At 54.7% G+C, this 24,284-nt stretch overlaps 1 protein-coding gene across 3 annotated transcripts in view; it reads right to left on the minus strand.

Annotated features, from left to right (window-relative positions):
• LOC132393023 (pleckstrin homology-like domain family B member 2) overlaps positions 1-24,284 on the minus strand; it is a 414,321-nt gene that overhangs the window by 211,567 nt on the left and 178,470 nt on the right. For all 3 annotated transcript variants that reach the window (XM_059967716.1, XM_059967715.1, XM_059967717.1), the window contains 2 exons: positions 23,619-23,774; positions 1,541-1,651 (listed from right to left, as the gene is read on the minus strand). In XM_059967716.1, coding sequence (XP_059823699.1) covers positions 1,541-1,651; positions 23,619-23,774 — 267 coding nt within the window. The remainder of the gene's footprint in view (positions 1-1,540; positions 1,652-23,618; positions 23,775-24,284) is intronic.

Here is a 24,284-nt window from a genome sequence, read left to right on the forward strand (position 1 = left end):
TCATTCAGCAGCTCAGTGTGTGGAGCAGGGAAGCAATTTCAAGCTGCTACACCTACAAATTCACCGGGCATTTCCGCTCTCCCTGTGAGAGCTACTGAGCCTCAGTCTGCTATTGAAACAGAAACCACAACATCATATTTCCTGACAATCTCGGGTGAAACTGCAAAGAGTGCAGGTCAGCTCTGTTGGTTAAAGAGCAGGTGGCCACAAAGAAGGAGCCAACCCTTAGGTCAGCAGAGTCTCCTGGTACTAGTGAATACAATCCCAATACTGAATGGTCCAAAGCCCAGTGACAGACGTGACACCACCAGTTATGCCACTGCTCTTTTGTAGTCCTGGAGTTCATCAGTATGACCTTACAGACCAGCTCTGTTTTAATCCTCATCTCTCTTTCTTTTGAGAACAAGAGTGAATGCTCAACTCTTCACCCTTGTTTGGAAAGATTCCAAGAAATTCCCCCAGCTGCCAACCTTATTTCCTTTAGGTCCTCCTCTTTTAGTGCTCCTCGATGGATAAGCAGGAATAGGGTACTAGGATGGCCAAAAAAGGAAGGATAAAGTGTAGGTTGGTGTGTGTGTGTGTGTGTGTGTGTGTGTGTGTGAGATTGAGTGAATGGGTGAAGGGATTTAGAATGTAAGTCTGGACTGATCCGCACCCAGAGCAGGCAGTGGCGGTAATGCACCATTAAGCTGGGTGCCAACCGCCGTAAAACAAGACGGAGAAGAAGGCCACCACATTGTCCCTCGTCAGCTTTCCCGCTTCCGGTTCTCTTATTTCCAAAGAACTCTGAAAGGAGCCATTTCATCCCACTGAATTGAAACTGTCAAGGACCTCGTCCTCCACTAGCATTCTCTCTTCTCCTCTCTTCCACTAGGCAGAAGATATAAAAGCTTGAAAATGCATACTATTAGGCTCAAGGACGGCTTCTGTCCTGCTGGTCTAAGGCTCTTGAATCAACATCTTGTACATTAAAAATGATTTCTTGACCTCACAATCTACACTGCCACAGGCAACTGTTCAGAGATGAATTACAAAGACTATATCAGATTCAGGTGCACAGGAAAGGGTGATTTAATAGAAGCATTTTAAATGATGAATGGGTTTTGATAAAGTGAATGTAGAGAGAGTGTTTCCCCTCAACACCAAAAACCTTGATAAGGTCTTCAAAAGAAAGAATTTGAAATTCCCTACTACAGGGAGTGACTGGGAAAAATTGCACAGATATATTTAATGAATGGCTGGACAAGTGGTTCAGGGAGAAAGGAATGAAGGGATGGATTTAGATGAGAAAAGAAAGGAGAAGGATGACTGAATCAAAAATAGTGTTGGACTGAATGGCCTGTTTATTTGTTGTACGTTCTGTGTAAATGACTCAGAATTCCCTCCCTCCACATTCCCATGGATTTTCCATAACACTCTGCAGTTATTGAGAAACGCTTGATGCCAATATTTGTCCTTGGTCACCCAGATGGTTAAAACACTGCTCGAGGCATCACACCACACTTGCATTCCATTTACCACCAATGCCTTCTACACTTACTCTCTGCAGCATTTCCAGCAGGTTGTTCTTCTCCTTTGTGAAGTGCTGGTGCTCCAGCTGGGCTTGCTGCACAATCTGATGGGCCTGATTCCTCAACGACACAATCCTTTTCTGGAAAACATGACAACCATCAAACTGTACAATTCATACTAGAATCTACTAGAGGAACTCATTAGCTCAGGCAGCACCTGGGCATGGAAATGAGCAGTCCATATTGCAGGTTAACTCTTCATCTCGTCTGAAAGACAGAAGGGAGGTAGTCAGTAAAGTGAAGGGGACGGGTGCAGCAAGAAGTGGCAGGCGGTGGGTGGATCCAGTTGAGGGGGTGATAGGCAGATGCGGAAGGGGAGATTGGGAATAGTGACAGAGGCTGGGAGGTGACAAATAGCTGCAGCTGATGGAATCTGATAGAGAGCAAGGCGGTGCATGTAACCAAGTGAAGGAGGAGATCCAATGTGAGGAACGTGTTGGATGGTGACTACACGGAGTGGGTGGAGCATGAACCGAGATACAGTGCAAAGCTTTTGCTGGCGTTCCATCCAGAGAGATTATTCCAAACATCAGTACATGGAGGTAGCAAAAACAGAAACAGAATGCAGCAAATGATGTTGCAGTTACATAGAAAGTGCAGGTAGACACATTCTTAAAAGCAAAATGGCCACTGGGTTTGAGGTGGGTGCAGGAGGAACTGGGTAGATCAGGAGGAGAGAGTAAAGGAACAGAAGTGGAGAGTTTATCTCAAATTGCAAAATTCAATTATCACTAACTCAGTTTACAATTAGCAAGTAAGGGAGAGAAATGTTAAACTGAAAAAATACCTGATTATTTTCCCTTACAATAAAGTACACCCAGAGATGACCTAGCACTGTCTGACCTGAGGTTTATACTGGATAAAGTTGAAAAACTAGCTTTATTTATCATATTACATTGAAACATACAATAAATATGTAATTTGCATCAAACCAGCAACAACCATGCTAGTCAGCCCAAAGTATTGACATGCTTCCAGTGCTAACATAGCATGTCTACAATTCACTGTTTTAACCTGGGTGTCTTTGGAATGCAGGAGGAGTCCCACACAGTCACAGGGAGAACACACAAACTCCTTACAGGCAGCTTCAGGAATCGAATCCCCAACCCCGAAACCCGGAGCTGGCAAAGCTGATCATCGTTGGGTCAGAGTGACAGTTATGTTTTTGTTGAAGAATTGGCTGAGGTTTTAGCTCAGAGCTAGCTCCTTGGGGAGAGGATTCCAACTCATCACCTCCAGGGGTAGATTACAGAAGTGGCAGTCAGGCGACACAGAGACAGGAATTTTGTCAGAATGGCCACCGTGCCTTAGTTCAGGAAAATCCAAACCAAAACCACTTCCAACAGGACTCGCTGAAATGTAGGGCACAAACTTGGGGTAAAAAGTTTAGTTATACTGGCCCTGGTGAAAGTTTGTCAACATGACTCATAAGCCAAGCAAAAACATACTAACAATCTTGGATCTGTGCACATTTCTGTTGGCTGCTTTTAGTTTGCACTCCCAATCCATATTTATGATGGAACCCACCTTTATCCAGAGTGAAATCACCTGTATCAGGCATGTAGAACAGGCTCACACCTCAGGCCAGACTAAGCTTGGCTGGGCACTAATTTGGAGGGGGGAATTGGTGAGGGGTCTGTCCAGCACCGAACCTCCCATGCTCATTTCACACACTCCTCCATTTTAGCCTGCCCCCAAGTCACCACGCAGTAATGATCTCCCACTCCGGCACACTGCCTTCAATTCATAATGTGAAGCTGCTTTCCAACTTCATTCAGTTCTAATCACCCCATCATAGGAAGGATGTGGTTTACCAGGATGCTGCCTGGATTAGAGGCATAAGGAGTAGTTAGACAAACTTCAGTTGTTTTCTCTGGAGTGGCGGAGAATGAGGCTTGAGTTTATAAAGGTATGAAAGGTATAGAGACACTATACCAGGGAAAATCTGCAGCTGCTGGAGATCTGAGCAACACACACAAAATGCTGGAGGAACTCAGCAGGCCAGGCAGTATTTATGGAAAGGACTATAGTTAACATTCTGGGCCGAGACCCTTTGGCAGGATTGGAGAAAAAAAAGATGAGGAGTTAGAGTTAGAAGGTGGCAGGAGGGCAGGGAGAAACACAAGGTGATAGGTGAAACCAGGAGGGGGGAGGATGAAGTAAAGAGCTGGGACGTTATTGGTGAAAGAGATACAGGGCTGGAGAAGGGGGAATCTGATAGGAGAGGACAGAATGGTGAAAGGGAGGCCATTACTGGAGTTCAAGAAATAATGCTTATGACATCGGATTGGAAGCTACCAAGATGGAATACAAAGAGCAAACACGAGGAAATCTGCAGATGCTGGAAATTCGAACAACACACGCAAAATGTTGGTGGAACACAGCAGGCCAGGCAGCATCTATAAGGAGAAGCACTGTCGACGTTTCAGGCCGAGACCCTTCGTCAGGACTAACTGAAAGGAAAAATAGTAAGAGATTTGAAAGTAGAAGGGGGAGGGGGAAATGCAAAATGACAGGAGAAGACCAGAGGGGGTGGGATGAAGCTAAGAGCTGGAAAGGTGATTGGCGAAAGTGATACAGAGCTGGAGAAGGGAAAGGATCATGGGACGGGAGGCCTCGGGAGAAAGAAAGGAGTGGGGGGGAGCACCAGAGGGAGATGGAGAACAGGCAAACAACTAAATATGTCAGGGATGGGTTAAGAAGGGGAGGAGGGGCATTAATGAAAGTTAGAGAAGTCAGTGTTCATGCCATCAGGTTGGAGGCTACCCAGCCGGTATATAAGGTATTGTTCCTCCAACCTGAGTTTGGATTTATTTTGACAGTAGAGGAGGTCATGGATAGACATATCAGAATGGGAATGGGACGTGGAATTAAAATGTGTGGCCACTGGGAGATCCTGCTTTTTCTGGCGGACCGAGCGTAGGCGTTCCGCGAAATGGTCTCCCAGTCTGTGTCGGGTCTATCAATATATAAAAGGCCACACTGGGAGCACCGGACGCAGTATACCACACCAGCCGACTCACAGGTGAAGTGTCGCCTCACCTGGAAGGACTGTCTGGGGCCCTGAATGGTGGTGAGGGAGGAAGTGTAAGGGCAGGTGTAGCACTTGTTCTGCTTACGAGGCTAAGTGCCAGGAAGGAGACTGGTGGGAAGGGATGCTGGGGGGGGGGGACGAGTGGACAAGGGAGTCGCGTAGGGAGCAATCCCTGTGAAAAGCAGAAAGGGGAGGGAGGGAAAGATGTGCTTGGTAGTGGGATCCCATTGGAGGTGGCAGAAGTTACGGAGAATTATACGTTGGACCTGGAGGCTGGTGGGGTGGTAGGTGAGGACAAGGGAAACCCTATCCTGAGTGGAGTGGCGGGCGGATGGGGTGAGGGCAGATGTGTGGGAAATGGGAGAGATGCGTTTGAGAGCAGAGTTGATGATGGATGAAGGGAAGCCCCTTTGTTTAAAAAAGAAAGACATCTTCTTTGTCCTGGAAAGAAAAGCCTCATCCTGAGAGCAGATGTGGCGGAGATGGAGGAATTGTGAGAAGGGGATAGAGTTTTGCAAGAGACAGGGTGGGAAGAGGAATAGTCCAGGTAGCTGTGAGAGTCTGTCGGCTTATAGTCCCCCTGGGTGGCCTCAGGCTCGCTCAGCTCGTTCTCGTCTAGGGGGAGCAGCCTTCGGCCCTGCCAAACTGGGTAATCAGCTGGTGTAGATGCTGTGTGATGTCCCCGCCTCGCCCAAAAACAGACAGTACACCATAAGTGATTAAATGAGTACAATTTATAAAGGTTACTATAACTAAGTGATTAATAACGATACAGTATATATGAAGAGAAGAAATAAAGAAAAGGCGCCAAACTTATCAAAGTCCAAACCACTTCGTGCACAGCCGTTGGAGCTCAATTACTGAAGTCTTCTGGCCACCATTCGATCCCCTCCGAACTCCTCGACTCGCAGCTCAGGACCCTCCGAACTCCTCGACTCTCCAAACAGCTCAGGACCCTCCGAGTGGTCAACCAAGCACATCTAGCTTCATCCCCCTCTCCTCGGAGTACCTCCTGGCCTCGGACCCCTGCTTAGGGTCCGTCCTCGCCCAGCTTACAGCACTGCGTCCTCTCTCTCAACCCCCTTGTGCCGATCTGCCCAAAAGCCCGTCAACAAAAGCTTACAGACTCAGAAGAAAGAACATTAATCCCCATTTGGTTTACAAAGGAATACAATTCTCCCAGCACTCTCTCGCAACAAAGAAGCATTCCTGCTAGTTAACAAAACAAAGAAGTCCTTTTGATTACATACACAGTAACAAAGGGAAAAGAAGAAACCCCCTTTACATCGATATCAGTAGATAGGCCGTCTCCAGAGATGGAGACAGAAAGATCAAGAAAGGAGAGAAAGGTGTCGGAAATGGACCAGGTAAATTTGAGGGCAGAGTGAAAGTTGCCTGCTGTGTTCCTCTTGAGTGTGGCCTCATCACGACGGTAGAGGAGGCCATCGACTGACGTATCAGAGTGGGGATGGGAAGTGGAATTAAAATGGGTGGCCACTGGGAGATCCCGCTTTTCCAGGTGGTCAGAATATAGTTGTCATGCAAAGCAGTCTCCCAATCTATGTTGGGTCTCACCAACATACAGGAAGCTACACTGGAAGCACTGAATACAGTAGATGGTCCCAACAGACTCAAACGGGAAGTTTTGCCTCAACTGCAAAGACTGTTTGGGGCAATGAATGGTAGTGAGGAAGGAGGTGTAGGGGCAGGTGTAGCACTTGTTCCACTTGCAAGAATAAGTGCCAGGAAGGAGATGAGAGAAAGGGGCAAATGGGCAAGGGAGTCACGTAGGGAGTGATCCCTGCGGAAAGCAGAGAGTGAGGGGGAGGGAAAGATGTGCTTGGTGGTGGGATCCCATTGGGGATGGTGGAAGTTGTGGAGAATTACGTGCTGGACGTGGAGGCTGGTGGGGTGGTAGGTGAGGACAAGAGGAATCCTATCCCTGGTGGGGTGGTGGGTGAGGACGAGAGGAATCCTATCCCTGGTGGGGTGGTAGCTGAGGAGAAGAGGAATCCTATCCCTGGTGGGGTGGTAGGTGAGGACAAGAGGAATCCTATCCCTGGTGGGGTGGTAGGTGAGGACAAGAGGAACCCTATCCCTGGTGGGGTGGTAGGTGAGGACAAGAGGAACCCTATCCCCGGTGGGGTGGTAGGTGAGAATGAGGAATCCTATCCCTGGTGGGGTGGTAGGTGAGGACAAGAGGAATCCTATCCCTGGTGGGGTGGTAGGTGAGGACAAGAGGAACCCTATCCCTGGTGGGGTGGTAGGTGAGGACAAGAGGAACCCTATCCCCGGTGGGGTGGTAGGTGAGAATGAGGAATCCTATCCCTGGTGGGGTGGTAGGTGAGGACGAGAGGAACCCTATCCCTGGTGGGGTGGTAGGTGAGGACGAGAGGAATCCTATCCCTGGTGGGGTGGTAGGTGAGGATGAGGAATCCTATCCCTGGTGGGGTGGTAGGTGAGGACAAGAGGAATCCTATCCCTGGTGGGGTGGTAGGTGAGGACAAGAGGAATCCTATCCCTGGTGGGGTGGTAGGTGAGGACAAGAGGAATCCTATCCCTGGTGGGGTGGTAGGTGAGGACAAGAGGAATCCTATCCCTGGTGGGGTGGTAGGTGAGGACAAGAGGAATCCTATCCCTGGTGGGGTGGTAGGTGAGGATGAGGAATCCTATCCCTGGTGGGGTGGTAGGTGAGGATGAGGAATCCTATCCCTGGTGGGGTGGTAGGTGAGGATGAGGAATCCTATCCCTGGTGGGGTGGTAGGTGAGGACGAGAGGAACCCCATCCCTGGTGGGGTGGTAGGTGAGGATGAGGAATCCTATCCCTGGTGGGGTGGTAGGTGAGGACAAGAGGAATCCTATCCCTGGTGGGGTGGTAGGTGAGGACGAGAGGAACCCTATCCCTGGTGGGGTGGTAGGTGAGGACAAGAGGAACCCTATCACTGGTGGGGTGGTAGGTGAGGACGAGAGGAATCCTATCCCTGGTGGGGTGGTAGGTGAGGACAAGAGGAATCCTATCCCTGGTGGGGTGGTAGGTGAGGACGAGAGGAACCCTATCCCTGGTGGGGTGGTAGGTGAGGACGAGAGGAACCCCATCCCTGGTGGGGTGGTGGGTGAGGATGAGGAATCCTATCCCTGGTGGGGTGGTAGGTGAGAATGAGGAATCCTATCCCTGGTGGGGTGGTAGGTGAGAATGAGGAATCCTATCCCTGGTGGGGTGGTAGGTGAGGACAAGAGGAATCCTATCCCTGGTGGGGTGGTCGGTGAGGACAAGAGGAATCCTATCCCTGGTGGGGTGGTAGGTGAGGATGAGGAATCCTATCCCTGGTGGGGTGGTGGGTGAGGATGAGGAACCCTATCCCTGGTGGGGTGGTAGGTGAGGACGAGAGGAACCCTATCCCTGGTGGGGTGGTGGGTGAGGACGAGGAACCCTATCCCTGGTGGGGTGGTAGGTGAGGACAAGAGGAACCCTATCCCCGGTGGGGTGGTAGGTGAGGACAAGGGGATTCCTATCCCTGGTGGGGTGGTAGGTGAGGACAAGGGGATTCCTATCCCTGGTGGGGTGGTAGGTGAGTATGAGGAATCCTATCCCTGGTGGGGTGGTAGGTGAGGACAAGAGGAACCCTATCCCTGGTGGGGTGGTAGGTGAGAATGAGGAATCCTATCCCTGGTGGGGTGGTGGGTGAGGACGAGAGGAACCCTATCCCTGGTGGGGTGGTGGGTGAGGATGAGGAATCCTATCCCCGGTGGGGTGGTAGCTGAGAATGAGGAATCCTATCCCTGGTGGGGTGGTAGGTGAGGACAAGGGGATTCCTATCCCTGGTGGGGTGGTAGGTGAGGACAAGAGGAACCCTATCCCTGGTGGGGTGGTAGGTGAGGACGAGAGGAATCCTATCCCTGGTGGGGTGGTAGGTGAGGACAAGAGGAATCCTATCCCTGGTGGGGTGGTAGGTGAGGACGAGAGGAACCCTATCCCTGGTGGGGTGGTAGGTGAGGACAAGAGGAACCCTATCCCTGGTGGGGTGGTAGGTGAGGACGAGAGGAACCCTATCCCTGGTGGGGTGGTAGGTGAGGATGAGGAACCCTATCCCTGGTGGGGTGGTAGGTGAGGACGAGAGGAACCCTATCCCTGGTGGGGTGGTAGCTGAGGAGAAGAGGAATCCTATCCCTGGTGGGGTGGTGGGTGAGGACGAGAGGAATCCTATCCCTGGTGGGGTGGTAGGTGAGGACAAGGGGATTCCTATCCCTGGTGGGGTGGTAGGTGAGTATGAGGAATCCTATCCCTGGTGGGGTGGTAGGTGAGGACAAGAGGAATCCTATCCCTGGTGGGGTGGTAGGTGAGGACGAGAGGAACCCTATCCCTGGTGGGTGGTAGGTGAGAATGAGGAATCCTATCCCTGGTGGGGTGGTGGGTGAGGACGAGAGGAACCCTATCCCTGGTGGGGTGGTGGGTGAGGACGAGAGGAACCCTATCCCTGGTGGGGTGGTAGGTGAGGATGAGGAATCCTATCCCTGGTGGGGTGGTGGGTGAGGACAAGAGGAACCCTATCCCTGGTGGGGTGGTAGGTGAGGACGAGAGGAATCCTATCCCTGGTGGGGTGGTAGGTGAGGACGAGAGGAACCCTATCCCTGGTGGGGTGGTAGGTGAGGACGAGAGGAATCCTATCCCTGGTGGGGTGGTAGGTGAGGACAAGAGGAATCCTATCCCTGGTGGGGTGGTAGGTGAGAATGAGGAATCCTATCCCTGGTGGGGTGGTAGGTGAGGACGAGAGGAATCCTATCCCTGGTGGGGTGGTAGGTGAGGACGAGAGGAATCCTATCCCTGGTGGGGTGGTGGGTGAGGACGAGAGGAACCCTATCCCTGGTGGGGTGGTGGGTGAGGATGAGGAACCCTATCCCTGGTGGGGTGGTAGGTGAGGACAAGAGGAATCCTATCCCTGGTGGGGTGGTAGGTGAGGATGAGGAATCCTATCCCTGGTGGGGTGGTGGGTGAGGACGAGAGGAATCCTATCCCTGGTGGGGTGGTAGGTGAGGACAAGAGGAATCCTATCCCTGGTGGGGTGGTGGGTGAGGACAAGAGGAATCCTATCCCTGGTGGGGTGGTAGGTGAGGATGAGGAATCCTATCCCTGGTGGGGTGGTAGGTGAGGACAAGAGGAATCCTATCCCTGGTGGGGTGGTAGGTGAGGATGAGGAACCCTATCACTGGTGGGGTGGTGGGTGAGGACAAGAGGAACCCTATCCCTGGTGGGGTGGTGGGTGAGGACAAGAGGAACCCTATCACTGGTGGGGTGGTGGGTGAGGACGAGAGGAACCCTATCCCTGGTGGGTTGGTAGGTGAGAATGAGGAACCCTATCCCTGGTGGGGTGGTAGGTGAGAATGAGGAACCCTATCCCTGGTGGGGTGGTAGGTGAGAATGAGGAACCCTATCCCTGGTGGGGTGGTAGGTGAGGAGAAGAGGAATCCTATCCCTGGTGGGGTGGTAGGTGAGGACAAGAGGAACCCTATCCCTGGTGGGGTGGTAGGTGAGGATGAGGAATCCTATCCCTGGTTGGGTGGTAGGTGAGGATGAGGAACCCTATCCCTGGTGGGGTGGTAGGTGAGGATGAGGAATCCTATCCCTGGTGGGGTGGTCGGTGAGGATGAGGAATCCTATCCCTGGTTGGGTGGTAGGTGTGGATGAGGAATCCTATCCCTGGTGGGGTGGTAGGTGAGAATGAGGAACCCTATCCCTGGTGGGGTGGTAGGTGTGGATGAGGAATCCTATCCCTGGTGGGGTGGTAGGTGAGAATGAGGAACCCTATCACTGGTGGGGTGGTGGGTGAGGACAAGAGGAACCCTATCACTGGTGGGGTGGTGGGTGAGGACGAGAGGAACCCTATCACTGGTGGGGTGGTAGGTGAGGACAAGAGGAACCCTATCCCTGGTGGGGTGGTAGGTGAGGACAAGAGGAACCCTATCCCTGGTGGGGTGGTAGGTGAGGATGAGGAATCCTATCCCTGGTTGGGTGGTAGGTGTGGATGAGGAATCCTATCTCTGGTGGGGTGGTAGGTGAGAATGAGGAACCCTATCCCTGGTGGGGTGGTAGGTGAGGATGAGGAATCCTATCCCTGGTGGGGTGGTCGGTGAGGATGAGGAATCCTATCCCTGGTGGGGTGGTAGGTGAGGACAAGAGGAATCCTATCCCTGGTGGGGTGGTAGGTGAGGATGAGGAACCCTATCCCTGGTGGGGTGGTAGGTGAGGACAAGAGGAACCCTATCCCTGGTGGGGTGGTGGGTGAGGACAAGAGGAACCCTATCACTGGTGGGGTGGTGGGTGAGGACGAGAGGAACCCTATCCCTGGTGGGGTGGTGGGTGAGGATGAGGAACCCTATCCCTGGTGGGGTGGTAGGTGAGAATGAGGAACCCTATCCCTGGTGGGGTGGTAGGTGAGAATGAGGAACCCTATCCCTGGTGGGGTGGTAGGTGAGGACAAGAGGAATCCTATCCCTGGTGGGGTGGTGGGTGAGGATGAGGAATCCTATCCCTGGTGGGGTGGTGGGTGAGGAGAAGAGGAATCCTATCCCTGGTGGGGTGGTAGGTGAGGATGAGGAATCCTATCCCTGGTGGGGTGGTAGGTGAGGACAAGAGGAACCCTATCCCTGGTGGGGTGGTAGGTGAGGATGAGGAACCCTATCACTGGTGGGGTGGTGGGTGAGGACAAGAGGAACCCTATCCCTGGTGGAGTGGTGGGTGAGGACAAGAGGAACCCTATCACTGGTGGGGTGGTGGGTGAGGACGAGAGGAACCCTATCCCTGGTGGGGTGGTAGGTGAGAATGAGGAACCCTATCCCTGGTGGGGTGGTAGGTGAGAATGAGGAACCCTATCCCTGGTGGGGTGGTGGGTGAGGATGAGGAATCCTATCCCTGGTGGGGTGGTAGGTGAGAATGAGGAACCCTATCCCTGGTGGGGTGGTAGGTGAGGAGAAGAGGAATCCTATCCCTGGTGGGGTGGTAGGTGAGGACAAGAGGAACCCTATCCCTGGTGGGGTGGTAGGTGAGGATGAGGAATCCTATCCCTGGTGGGGTGGTCGGTGAGGATGAGGAATCCTATCCCTGGTGGGGTGGTAGGTGAGAATGAGGAACCCTATCCCTGGTGGGGTGGTAGGTGAGGATGAGGAATCCTATCCCTGGTGGGGTGGTCGGTGAGGATGAGGAATCCTATCCCTGGTGGGGTGGTGGGTGAGGACAAGAGGAACCCTATCACTGATGGGGTGGTGGGTGAGGACGAGAGGAACCCTATCCCTGGTGGGGTGGTGGGTGAGGATGAGGAACCCTATCCCTGGTGGGGTGGTAGGTGAGAATGAGGAACCCTATCCCTGGTGGGGTGGTAGGTGAGAATGAGGAACCCTATCCCTGGTGGGGTGGTAGGTGAGGACAAGAGGAATCCTATCCCTGGTGGGGTGGTGGGTGAGGATGAGGAATCCTATCCCTGGTGGGGTGGTGGGTGAGGAGAAGAGGAATCCTATCCCTGGTGGGGTGGTAGGTGAGGACGAGAGGAATCCTATCCCTGGTGGGGTGGTAGGTGAGGATGAGGAATCCTATCCCTGGTGGGGTGGTAGGTGAGGACAAGAGGAACCCTATCCCTGGTGGGGTGGTAGGTGAGGATGAGGAACCCTATCACTGGTGGGGTGGTGGGTGAGGATGAGGAATCCTATCCCTGGTGGGGTGGTGGGTGAGGACGAGAGGAATCCTATCCCTGGTGGGGTGGTAGGTGAGGACAAGAGGAATCCTATCCCTGGTGGGGTGGTAGGTGAGGACAAGAGGAATCCTATCCCTGGTGGGGTGGTAGGTGAGGACGAGAGGAACCCTATCCCTGGTGGGGTGGTAGGTGAGGACGAGAGGAACCCTATCCCTGGTGGGGTGGTAGGTGAGAATGAGGAATCCTATCCCTGGTGGGGTGGTAGGTGAGGACGAGAGGAATCCTATCCCTGGTGAGGTGGTAGGTGAGAATGAGGAATCCTATCCCTGGTGGGGTGGTAGGTGAGGACAAGAGGAACCCTATCCCCGGTGGGGTGGTAGGTGAGGACGAGAGGAACCCTATCCCTGGTGGGGTGGTAGGTGAGAATGAGGAATCCTATCCCTGGTGGGGTGGTAGGTGAGGACGAGAGGAATCCTATCCCTGGTGAGGTGGTAGGTGAGAATGAGGAATCCTATCCCTGGTGGGGTGGTAGGTGAGGACAAGAGGAACCCTATCCCCGGTGGGGTGGTAGGTGAGGACGAGAGGAATCCTATCCCTGGTGGGGTGGTGGGTGAGGACAAGAGGAACCCTATCACTGGTGGGGTGGTGGATGAGGACGAGAGGAACCCTATCACTGGTGGGGTGGTAGGTGAGGACAAGAGGAACCCTATCCCTGGTGGGGTGGTAGGTGAGGACAAGAGGAATCCTATCCCTGGTGGGGTGGTAGGTGAGTATGAGGAATCCTATCCCTGGTGGGGTGGTAGGTGAGGATGAGGAATCCTATCCCTGGTGGGGTGGTAGGTGAGGACGAGAGGAATCCTATCCCTGGTGGGGTGGTAGGTGAGGATGAGGAACCCTATCCCTGGTGGGGTGGTAGGTGAGGACAAGAGGAACCCTATCCCCGGTGGGGTGGTGGGTGAGGACGAGAGGAACCCTATCCCTGGTGGGGTGGTGGGTGAGGATGAGGAATCCTATCCCTGGTGGGGTGGTAGGTGAGGACGAGAGGAATCCTATCACTGGTGGGGTGGTGGGTGAGGACGAGAGGAACCCTATCCCTGGTGGGGTGGTGGGTGAGGATGAGGAACCCTATCCCTGGTGGGGTGGTGGGTGAGGACGAGAGGAACCCTATCACTGGTGGGGTGGTGGGTGAGGACAAGAGGAATCCTATCCCTGGTGGGGTGGTAGGTGAGGATGAGGAATCCTATCCCTGGTGGGGTGGTAGGTGAGGACAAGAGGAATCCTATCCCTGGTGGGGTGGTAGGTGAGGATGAGGAATCCTATCCCTGGTGGGGTGGTAGGTGAGGATGAGGAACCCTATCACTGGTGGGGTGGTGGGTGAGGACAAGAGGAACCCTATCCCTGGTGGGGTGGTGGGTGAGGACAAGAGGAACCCTATCCCTGGTGGGGTGGTGGGTGAGGACAAGAGGAACCCTATCACTGGTGGGGTGGTGGGTGAGGACGAGAGGAACCCTATCCCTGGTGGGGTGGTGGGTGAGGATGAGGAACCCTATCCCTGGTGGGGTGGTAGGTGAGAATGAGGAACCCTATCCCTGGTGGGGTGGTAGGTGAGAATGAGGAACCCTATCCCTGGTGGGGTGGTAGGTGAGGACAAGAGGAATCCTATCCCTGGTGGGGTGGTGGGTGAGGATGAGGAATCCTATCCCTGGTGGGGTGGTGGGTGAGGAGAAGAGGAATCCTATCCCTGGTGGGGTGGTAGGTGAGGATGAGGAATCCTATCCCTGGTGGGGTGGTAGGTGAGGACAAGAGGAACCCTATCCCTGGTGGGGTGGTAGGTGAGGATGAGGAACCCTATCACTGGTGGGGTGGTGGGTGAGGACAAGAGGAACCCTATCCCTGGTGGAGTGGTGGGTGAGGACAAGAGGAACCCTATCACTGGTGGGGTGGTGGGTGAGGACGAGAGGAACCCTATCCCTGGTGGGGTGGTAGGTGAGAATGAGGAACCCTATCCCTGGTGGGGTGGTAGGTGAGAATGAGGAACCCTATCCCTGGTGGGGTGGTGGGTGAGGATGAGGAATCCTATCCCTGGTGGGGTGGTAGGTGAGAATGAGGAACCCTATCCCTGGTGGGGTGGTAGGTGAGGAGAAGAGGAATCCTATCCCTGGTGGGGTGGTAGGTGAGGACAAGAGGAACCCTATCCCTGGTGGGGTGGTAGGTGAGGATGAGGAATCCTATCCCTGGTGGGGTGGTCGGTGAGGATGAGGAATCCTATCCCTGGTGGGGTGGTAGGTGAGAATGAGGAACCCTATCCCTGGTGGGGTGGTAGGTGAGGATGAGGAATCCTATCCCTGGTGGGGTGGTCGGTGAGGATGAGGAATCCTATCCCTGGTGGGGTGGTGGGTGAGGACAAGAGGAACCCTATCACTGGTGGGGTGGTGGGTGAGGACGAGAGGAACCCTATCCCTGGTGGGGTGGTGGGTGAGGATGAGGAACCCTATCCCTGGTGGGGTGGTAGGTGAGAATGAGGAACCCTATCCCTGGTGGGGTGGTAGGTGAGAATGAGGAACCCTATCCCTGGTGGGGTGGTAGGTGAGGACAAGAGGAATCCTATCCCTGGTGGGGTGGTGGGTGAGGATGAGGAATCCTATCCCTGGTGGGGTGGTGGGTGAGGAGAAGAGGAATCCTATCCCTGGTGGGGTGGTAGGTGAGGACGAGAGGAATCCTATCCCTGGTGGGGTGGTAGGTGAGGATGAGGAATCCTATCCCTGGTGGGGTGGTAGGTGAGGACAAGAGGAACCCTATCCCTGGTGGGGTGGTAGGTGAGGATGAGGAACCCTATCACTGGTGGGGTGGTGGGTGAGGATGAGGAATCCTATCCCTGGTGGGGTGGTGGGTGAGGACGAGAGGAATCCTATCCCTGGTGGGGTGGTAGGTGAGGACAAGAGGAATCCTATCCCTGGTGGGGTGGTAGGTGAGGACAAGAGGAATCCTATCCCTGGTGGGGTGGTAGGTGAGGACGAGAGGAACCCTATCCCTGGTGGGGTGGTAGGTGAGGACGAGAGGAACCCTATCCCTGGTGGGGTGGTAGGTGAGAATGAGGAATCCTATCCCTGGTGGGGTGGTAGGTGAGGACGAGAGGAATCCTATCCCTGGTGAGGTGGTAGGTGAGAATGAGGAATCCTATCCCTGGTGGGGTGGTAGGTGAGGACAAGAGGAACCCTATCCCCGGTGGGGTGGTAGGTGAGGACGAGAGGAACCCTATCCCTGGTGGGGTGGTAGGTGAGAATGAGGAATCCTATCCCTGGTGGGGTGGTAGGTGAGGACGAGAGGAATCCTATCCCTGGTGAGGTGGTAGGTGAGAATGAGGAATCCTATCCCTGGTGGGGTGGTAGGTGAGGATGAGGAATCCTATCCCTGGTGGGGTGGTAGGTGAGGATGAGGAATCCTATCCCTGGTGGGGTGGTAGGTGTGGATGAGGAATCCTATCCCTGGTGGGGTGGTAGGTGAGGATGAGGAATCCTATCCCTGGTGGGGTGGTAGGTGAGGATGAGGAATCCTATCCCTGGTGGGGTGGTAGGTGAGGATGAGGAATCCTATCCCTGGTGGGGTGGTAGGTGAGGATGAGGAATCCTATCCCTGGTGGGGTGGTAGGTGAGGACAAGAGGAACCCTATCCCCGGTGGGGTGGTAGGTGAGGACGAGAGGAATCCTATCCCTGGTGGGGTGGTGGGTGAGGACAAGAGGAACCCTATCACTGGTGGGGTGGTGGATGAGGACGAGAGGAACCCTATCACTGGTGGGGTGGTAGGTGAGGACAAGAGGAACCCTATCCCTGGTGGGGTGGTAGGTGAGGACAAGAGGAATCCTATCCCTGGTGGGGTGGTAGGTGAGTATGAGGAATCCTATCCCTGGTGGGGTGGTAGGTGAGGATGAGGAATCCTATCCCTGGTGGGGTGGTAGGTGAGGACGAGAGGAATCCTATCCCTGGTGGGGTGGTAGGTGAGGATGAGGAACCCTATCCCTGGTGGGGTGGTAGGTGAGGACAAGAGGAACCCTATCCCCGGTGGGGTGGTGGGTGAGGACGAGAGGAACCCTATCCCTGGTGGGGTGGTGGGTGAGGATGAGGAATCCTATCCCTGGTGGGGTGGTAGGTGAGGACGAGAGGAATCCTATCACTGGTGGGGTGGTGGGTGAGGACGAGAGGAACCCTATCCCTGGTGGGGTGGTGGGTGAGGATGAGGAACCCTATCCCTGGTGGGGTGGTGGGTGAGGACGAGAGGAACCCTATCACTGGTGGGGTGGTGGGTGAGGACAAGAGGAATCCTATCCCTGGTGGGGTGGTAGGTGAGGATGAGGAATCCTATCCCTGGTGGGGTGGTAGGTGAGGACAAGAGGAATCCTATCCCTGGTGGGGTGGTAGGTGAGGATGAGGAATCCTATCCCTGGTGGGGTGGTAGGTGAGGATGAGGAACCCTATCACTGGTGGGGTGGTGGGTGAGGACAAGAGGAACCCTATCCCTGGTGGGGTGGTGGGTGAGGACAAGAGGAACCCTATCACTGGTGGGGTGGTGGGTGAGGACGAGAGGAACCCTATCCCTGGTGTGGTGGTAGGTGAGAATGAGGAACCCTATCCCTGGTGGGGTGGTAGGTGAGAATGAGGAACCCTATCCCTGGTGGGGTGGTGGGTGAGGATGAGGAATCCTATCCCTGGTGGGGTGGTAGGTGAGAATGAGGAACCCTATCCCTGGTGGGGTGGTAGGTGAGAATGAGGAACCCTATCCCTGGTGGGGTGGTAGGTGAGGAGAAGAGGAATCCTATCCCTGGTGGGGTGGTAGGTGAGGACAAGAGGAACCCTATCCCTGGTGGGGTGGTAGGTGAGGATGAGGAATCCTATCCCTGGTGGGGTGGTCGGTGAGGATGAGGAATCCTATCCCTGGTGGGGTGGTAGGTGAGAATGAGGAACCCTATCCCTGGTGGGGTGGTAGGTGAGGATGAGGAATCCTATCCCTGGTGGGGTGGTCGGTGAGGATGAGGAATCCTATCCCTGGTGGGGTGGTAGGTGAGGACAAGAGGAACCCTATCCCTGGTGGGGTGGTGGGTGAGGACGAGAGGAACCCTATCCCTGGTGGGGTGGTGGGTGAGGACAAGAGGAACCCTATCCCTGGTGGGGTGGTAGGTGAGGACAAGAGGAACCCTATCCCTGGTGGGGTGGTGGGTGAGGATGAGGAACCCTATCCCTGGTGGGGTGGTAGGTGAGAATGAGGAACCCTATCCCTGGTGGGGTGGTAGGTGAGAATGAGGAACCCTATCCCTGGTGGGGTGGTAGGTGAGGACAAGAGGAATCCTATCCCTGGTGGGGTGGTGGGTGAGGATGAGGAATCCTATCCCTGGTGGGGTGGTAGGTGAGGATGAGGAATCCTATCCCTGGTGGGGTGGTGGGTGAGGAGAAGAGGAATCCTATCCCTGGTGGGGTGGTAGGTGAGGATGAGGAATCCTATCCCTGGTGGGGTGGTGGGTGAGGAGAAGAGGAATCCTATCCCTGGTGGGGTGGTAGGTGAGGATGAGGAATCCTATCCCTGGTGGGGTGGTAGGTGAGGATGAGGAATCCTATCCCTGGTGGGGTGGTAGGTGAGGACAAGAGGAACCCTATCCCTGGTGGGGTGGTAGGTGAGGATGAGGAATCCTATCCCTGGTGGGGTGGTGGGTGAGGACGAGAGGAATCCTATCCCTGGTGGGGTGGTAGGTGAGGATGAGGAATCCTATCCCTGGTGGGGTGGTAGGTGAGGACGAGAGGAACCCTATCCCCGGTGGGGTGGTAGGTGAGGACGAGAGGAACCCTATCCCTGGTGGGGTGGTAGGTGAGAATGAGGAATCCTATCCCTGGTGGGGTGGTAGGTGAGGACGAGAGGAATCCTATCCCTGGTGAGGTGGTAGGTGAGAATGAGGAATCCTATCCCTGGTGGGGTGGTAGGTGAGGACAAGAGGAACCCTATCCCCGGTGGGGTGGTAGGTGAGGACGAGAGGAATCCTATCCCTGGTGGGGTGGTGGGTGAGGACAAGAGGAACCCTATCACTGGTGGGGTGGTGGGTGAGGACGAGAGGAACCCTATCACTGGTGGGGTGGTAGGTGAGGACAAGAGGAACCCTATCCCTGGTGGGGTGGTAGGTGAGGACAAGAGGAACCCTATCCCCGGTGGGGTGGTAGGTGAGAATGAGGAATCCTATCCCTGGTGGGGTGGTGGGTGAGGACAAGAGGAACCCTATCACTGGTGGGGTGGTGGGTGAGGACGAGAGGAACCCTATCACTGGTGGGGTGGTAGGTGAGGACAAGAGGAACCCTATCCCTGGTGGGGTGGTAGGTGAGGACAAGAGGAACCCTATCCCCGGTGGGGTGGTAGGTGAGAATGAGGAATCCTATCCCTGGTGGGGTGGTAGGTGAGGACAAGAGGAACCCTATCCCCGGTGGGGTGGTAGGTGAGGACGAGAGGAATCCTATCCCTGGTGGGGTGGTGGGTGAGGACAAGAGGAACCCTATCACTGGTGGGGTGGTGGGTGAGGACGAGAGGAACCCTATCACTGGTGGGGTGGTAGGTGAGGACGAGAGGAACCCTATCACTGGTGGGGTGGTAGGTGAGGACAAGAGGAATCCTATCCCTGGTGGGGTGGTGGGTGAGGACGAGAGGAATCCTATCCCTGGTGGGGTGGTAGGTGAGGATGAGGAACCCTATCCCTGGTGGGGTGGTGGGTGAAGACAAGAGGAATCCTATCCCTGGTGGGGTGGTGGGTGAGGACGAGAGGAATCCTATCCCTGGTGGGGTGGTAGGTGAGGATGAGGAACCCTATCCCTGGTGGGGTGGTGGGTGAAGACAAGAGGAATCCTATCCCTGGTGGGGTGGTAGGTGAGGACAAGAGGAACCCTATCACTGGTGGGGTGGTGGGTGAGGACGAGAGGAACCCTATCCCTGGTGGGGTGGTGGGTGAGGATGAGGAACCCTATCCCTGGTGGGGTGGTGGGTGAGGACGAGAGGAACCCTATCACTGGTGGGGTGGTGGGTGAGGACAAGAGGAATCCTATCCCTGGTGGGGTGGTAGGTGAGGACAAGAGGAATCCTATCCCTGGTGGGGTGGTGGGTGAGGACAAGAGGAACCCTATCACTGGTGGGGTGGTGGGTGAGGACGAGAGGAACCCTATCCCTGGTGGGGTGGTGGGTGAGGATGAGGAACCCTATCCCTGGTGGGGTGGTAGGTGAGAATGAGGAACCCTATCCCTGGTGGGGTGGTAGGTGAGGACAAGAGGAATCCTATCCCTGGTGGGGTGGTGGGTGAGGATGAGGAATCCTATCCCTGGTGGGGTGGTGGGTGAGGAGAAGAGGAATCCTATCCCTGGTGGGGTGGTAGGTGAGGATGAGGAATCCTATCCCTGGTGGGGTGGTAGGTGAGGATGAGGAATCCTATCCCTGGTGGGGTGGTGGGTGAGGACGAGAGGAATCCTATCCCTGGTGGGGTGGTAGGTGAGGACGAGAGGAACCCTATCCCCGGTGGGGTGGTAGGTGAGGACGAGAGGAACCCTATCCCTGGTGGGGTGGTAGGTGAGAATGAGGAACCCTATCCCTGGTGGGGTGGTGGGTGAGGATGAGGAATCCTATCCCTGGTGGGGTGGTAGGTGAGAATGAGGAACCCTATCCCTGGTGGGGTGGTAGGTGAGAATGAGGAACCCTATCCCTGGTGGGGTGGTAGGTGAGGAGAAGAGGAATCCTATCCCTGGTGGGGTGGTAGGTGAGGACAAGAGGAACCCTATCCCTGGTGGGGTGGTAGGTGAGGATGAGGAATCCTATCCCTGGTGGGGTGGTCGGTGAGGATGAGGAATCCTATCCCTGGTGGGGTGGTAGGTGAGAATGAGGAACCCTATCCCTGGTGGGGTGGTAGGTGAGGATGAGGAACCCTATCCCTGGTGGGGTGGTCGGTGAGGATGAGGAATCCTATCCCTGGTGGGGTGGTAGGTGAGGACAAGAGGAACCCTATCCCTGGTGGGGTGGTGGGTGAGGACAAGAGGAACCCTATCCCTGGTGGGGTGGTGGGTGAGGACAAGAGGAACCCTATCACTGGTGGGGTGGTGGGTGAGGACGAGAGGAACCCTATCCCTGGTGGGGTGGTGGGTGAGGATGAGGAACCCTATCCCTGGTGGGGTGGTAGGTGAGAATGAGGAACCCTATCCCTGGTGGGGTGGTAGGTGAGAATGAGGAACCCTATCCCTGGTGGGGTGGTGGGTGAGGACAAGAGGAACCCTATCCCTGGTGGGGTGGTGGGTGAGGAGAAGAGGAATCCTATCCCTGGTGGGGTGGTAGGTGAGGATGAGGAATCCTATCCCTGGTGGGGTGGTAGGTGAGGACAAGAGGAACCCTATCCCTGGTGGGGTGGTAGGTGAGGATGAGGAACCCTATCACTGGTGGGGTGGTGGGTGAGGATGAGGAATCCTATCCCTGGTGGGGTGGTGGGTGAGGACGAGAGGAATCCTATCCCTGGTGGGGTGGTGGGTGAGGACAAGAGGAATCCTATCGCTGGTGGGGTGGTAGGTGAGAATGAGGAATCCTATCACTGGTGGGGTGGTGGGTGAGGACGAGAGGAACCCTATCACTGGTGGGGTGGTAGGTGAGGACGAGAGGAACCCTATCCCCGGTGGGGTGGTAGGTGAGGACGAGAGGAACCCTATCCCTGGTGGGGTGGTAGGTGAGAATGAGGAATCCTATCCCTGGTGGGGTGGTAGGTGAGGACAAGAGGAACCCTATCCCCGGTGGGGTGGTAGGTGAGGACGAGAGGAATCCTATCCCTGGTGGGGTGGTGGGTGAGGACAAGAGGAACCCTATCACTGGTGGGGTGGTGGGTGAGGACGAGAGGAACCCTATCACTGGTGGGGTGGTAGGTGAGGACAAGAGGAACCCTATCCCTGGTGGGGTGGTAGGTGAGGACAAGAGGAACCCTATCCCCGGTGGGGTGGTAGGTGAGAATGAGGAATCCTATCCCTGGTGGGGTGGTAGGTGAGGACAAGAGGAACCCTATCCCCGGTGGGGTGGTAGGTGAGGACGAGAGGAATCCTATCCCTGGTGGGGTGGTGGGTGAGGACAAGAGGAATCCTATCACTGGTGGGGTGGTGGGTGAGGACGAGAGGAACCCTATCACTGGTGGGGTGGTAGGTGAGGACGAGAGGAACCCTATCACTGGTGGGGTGGTAGGTGAGGATGAGGAATCCTATCCCTGGTGGGGTGGTAGGTGAGGACAAGAGGAACCCTATCCCCGGTGGGGTGGTAGGTGAGGACGAGGAATCCTATCCCTGGTGGGGTGGTAGGTGAGGACGAGAGGAACCCTATCCCTGGTGGGGTGGTAGGTGAGGACGAGAGGAATCCTATCCCTGGTGGGGTGGCTGGAGGATGGGGAAAGAGCCAATGTGCAAAATGAAGGAGATACAGTTGAGAGCAGCATTGATGGTGGAGGAAGGGAAGCCCCTTTCTTTGATGGAGGACATCTCCTTCATTCTGGAATGAAAAGCTTCATCCTGAGAGCAGATGCGGTGGAGATGGAGGAATTGAGAGAAGGGGATGGCCTTTTTATAAGTAACGGGGGGGGGGGGGGAGAGGATAGCACAGGTAGTTGAGAGAGTGCAGGGAGATGGGGGTCATTGATGTGTGGTGGGGAGTCCTTGCCAAAGAAATAGGCTCAGAGACCGAGGCGGTAGAAGAAGAGAGCGTCGCGGTGGGCGCGGAACTCACTGAGGTGTGGGTGCAGTGGGATAAAGGTAAGGCCCTTCCTGAGAACTAAACATTCTTCCTCAGAAAGGGAAAGATGGGATGGTGATGGATGAGAGCTGGGATCGGAGGGAGGAAGAGGGTTAGTAGTGATAGGAAGGAATGGGGTGGTGGGGTGAGAGGAAGATGGAGTCTCTGAGGGCCCAAGCGCTGGCTAGACTACCCAGCTAGTATTACTTCCTCAGGATCAAAATATCTAATACTAGAGGGCATGTAATTATGGTGAGAATGGGGAAAGTCAAAGGAGATGTTCAGGTGAGTGTGCTCCATACATGGAATGCACCGCCAGGCATGGTGGTAGAGGCTGATAAATGTAGGGCTTTAAAGGCTGTTATGTGGGCACGTGAATATACAGCCGATCATGTGCAGGCAGATGGGATTAGTTTAATTAGTTGGGCATAACATCATGGACAAACAGGCCTGTTCCTGCTGTACTGTTCTATCCTCTATTAGAAAACCATACTTTCAGCGACATTTGTAGAGACACAAGAAGCTGCAGATGTAATAACCTGGAGAAAAAACCAAGCTGAACTCAGTGGGGCAGGTGACGTAGTGGCAGCAGAGGAGGAGTCGAGGTCCTGCATTAGGGCTTTTGTAGTGCTGTCTCAGATGCGGATTATTGGGAGCATGAAACACGTACCCTTAGGGCTTGAATGAGGCTGGTGAGAAAGAGGCAAGGTACTTGACCTGCTAATGTATTCTGTGCTTTCTGGGAATTAGATCAATTCTCACAAAACATGTGGCCTGTTTGGGGTAAAAGCATGGGAGAATGGGCCAACATAGAAGCTTAGAACAGATCCAGCATAGAAACGGGCTCACGATGCTGGAACAAGATCTCTTCTGCCTACCGACGATCAATACCCCTTCATTCCCTGCGTTTCGCATCTTTCTCTGATCTTGCACATTACTTCCATACTTGCTCTGAGCGCTGTCACACTGCCACCCTGGCAGCCCTTCTCAAGCACCCCCCATTCTTCATTAAAAAAAGACATCCTGTACATCCCCTTTAAACTTCCTGCTTTAAACTCATTTTCTTCAGCATTTTACATTTCTACCTTGGGGAAAGTTTCTGACTATCTACCCTATCTAGGCTTCATAATTTTATAAACTTCTGTCAGGTTTGCACTCAGCTGCCAACGCTCCAGAGGAATTTGCTCGATCTGTCTTTATGGCTCACACCCTTCGAACCAGGCAGCATCTTGGTAAACCTCTCTACTCCTTTTCCAAAGCCCTCACTTCCTTTCTAAAACAAAGTGACCGGAACCACACTTACAACTCCAAGTGCAACCTAGCCAACGTTTAATACAGCTTCCCGACTCTTATATTCAATGCCCCAGCATGCCATGTGTCTTCTTTACCACACTATCTACTTCACAAACTTTGTGGACGAATTATGAATAAACCCTGGGACAGGCACAATTCCAATGTGCTGATCCAGAGTCGCGTTGCCCTTCGGATCAATAATGGGATTATTAACGTGATTTTACTCTGTCCCGCCTCCATGGAAAGAATCTCACTGGCCCCGCAGCACTCACCTCCCTGGTGACAATGCTCCTCTGGTACTCGGTCATCTCACTCAGCAGCTGTTTGCACAGCATTTCCTTCTCCTCCTCAAGTCTACTCTCCTGCTCCAGCTGCTGAAACTCCAGGTCCTCGTATCGTTTCACATCAGTATCTGTCTGTTCACCATCCTGTGGGTAAACAAGCTCGTCAGGTATCAGCTCAAATCCATCATTTCACCCTCATGCCAGCCTTCACACATCATGTGGGGGGACAGGAGGAGCTGATTCACCCCCATGCCAGCCTTCACACATCACGTGGGGGGGGCAGGAGGAGCTGATTCACCCCCATGCCAGCCTTCACACATCACTCGGGAGTGGAGGAGCTGATTCACCTCCATGCCAGCCTTCACACATCACGTGGGGGGGGCAAGAGGAGCTGATTCAACCCCATGCCAGCCTTCACACATCACTCGGGAGTGGAGGAGCTGATTCACCTCCATGCCAGCCTTCACACATCACGTGGGGGGACAGGAGGAGCTGATTCACCCCCATGCCAGCCTTCACACATCATGTGGGGGGGGGCAGGAGGAGCTGATTCACCCCCATGCCAGCCTTCACACATCACGTGGGGGGGCAAGAGGAGCTGATTCACCCCCATGCCAGCCTTCACACATCATGTGGGGGGGGGCAAGAGGAGCT

The sequence above is a fragment of the Hypanus sabinus genome, chromosome 4, assembly GCF_030144855.1.
Source record: "Hypanus sabinus isolate sHypSab1 chromosome 4, sHypSab1.hap1, whole genome shotgun sequence".
NCBI classification, from domain to species: Eukaryota; Metazoa; Chordata; class Chondrichthyes; order Myliobatiformes; family Dasyatidae; genus Hypanus; species Hypanus sabinus.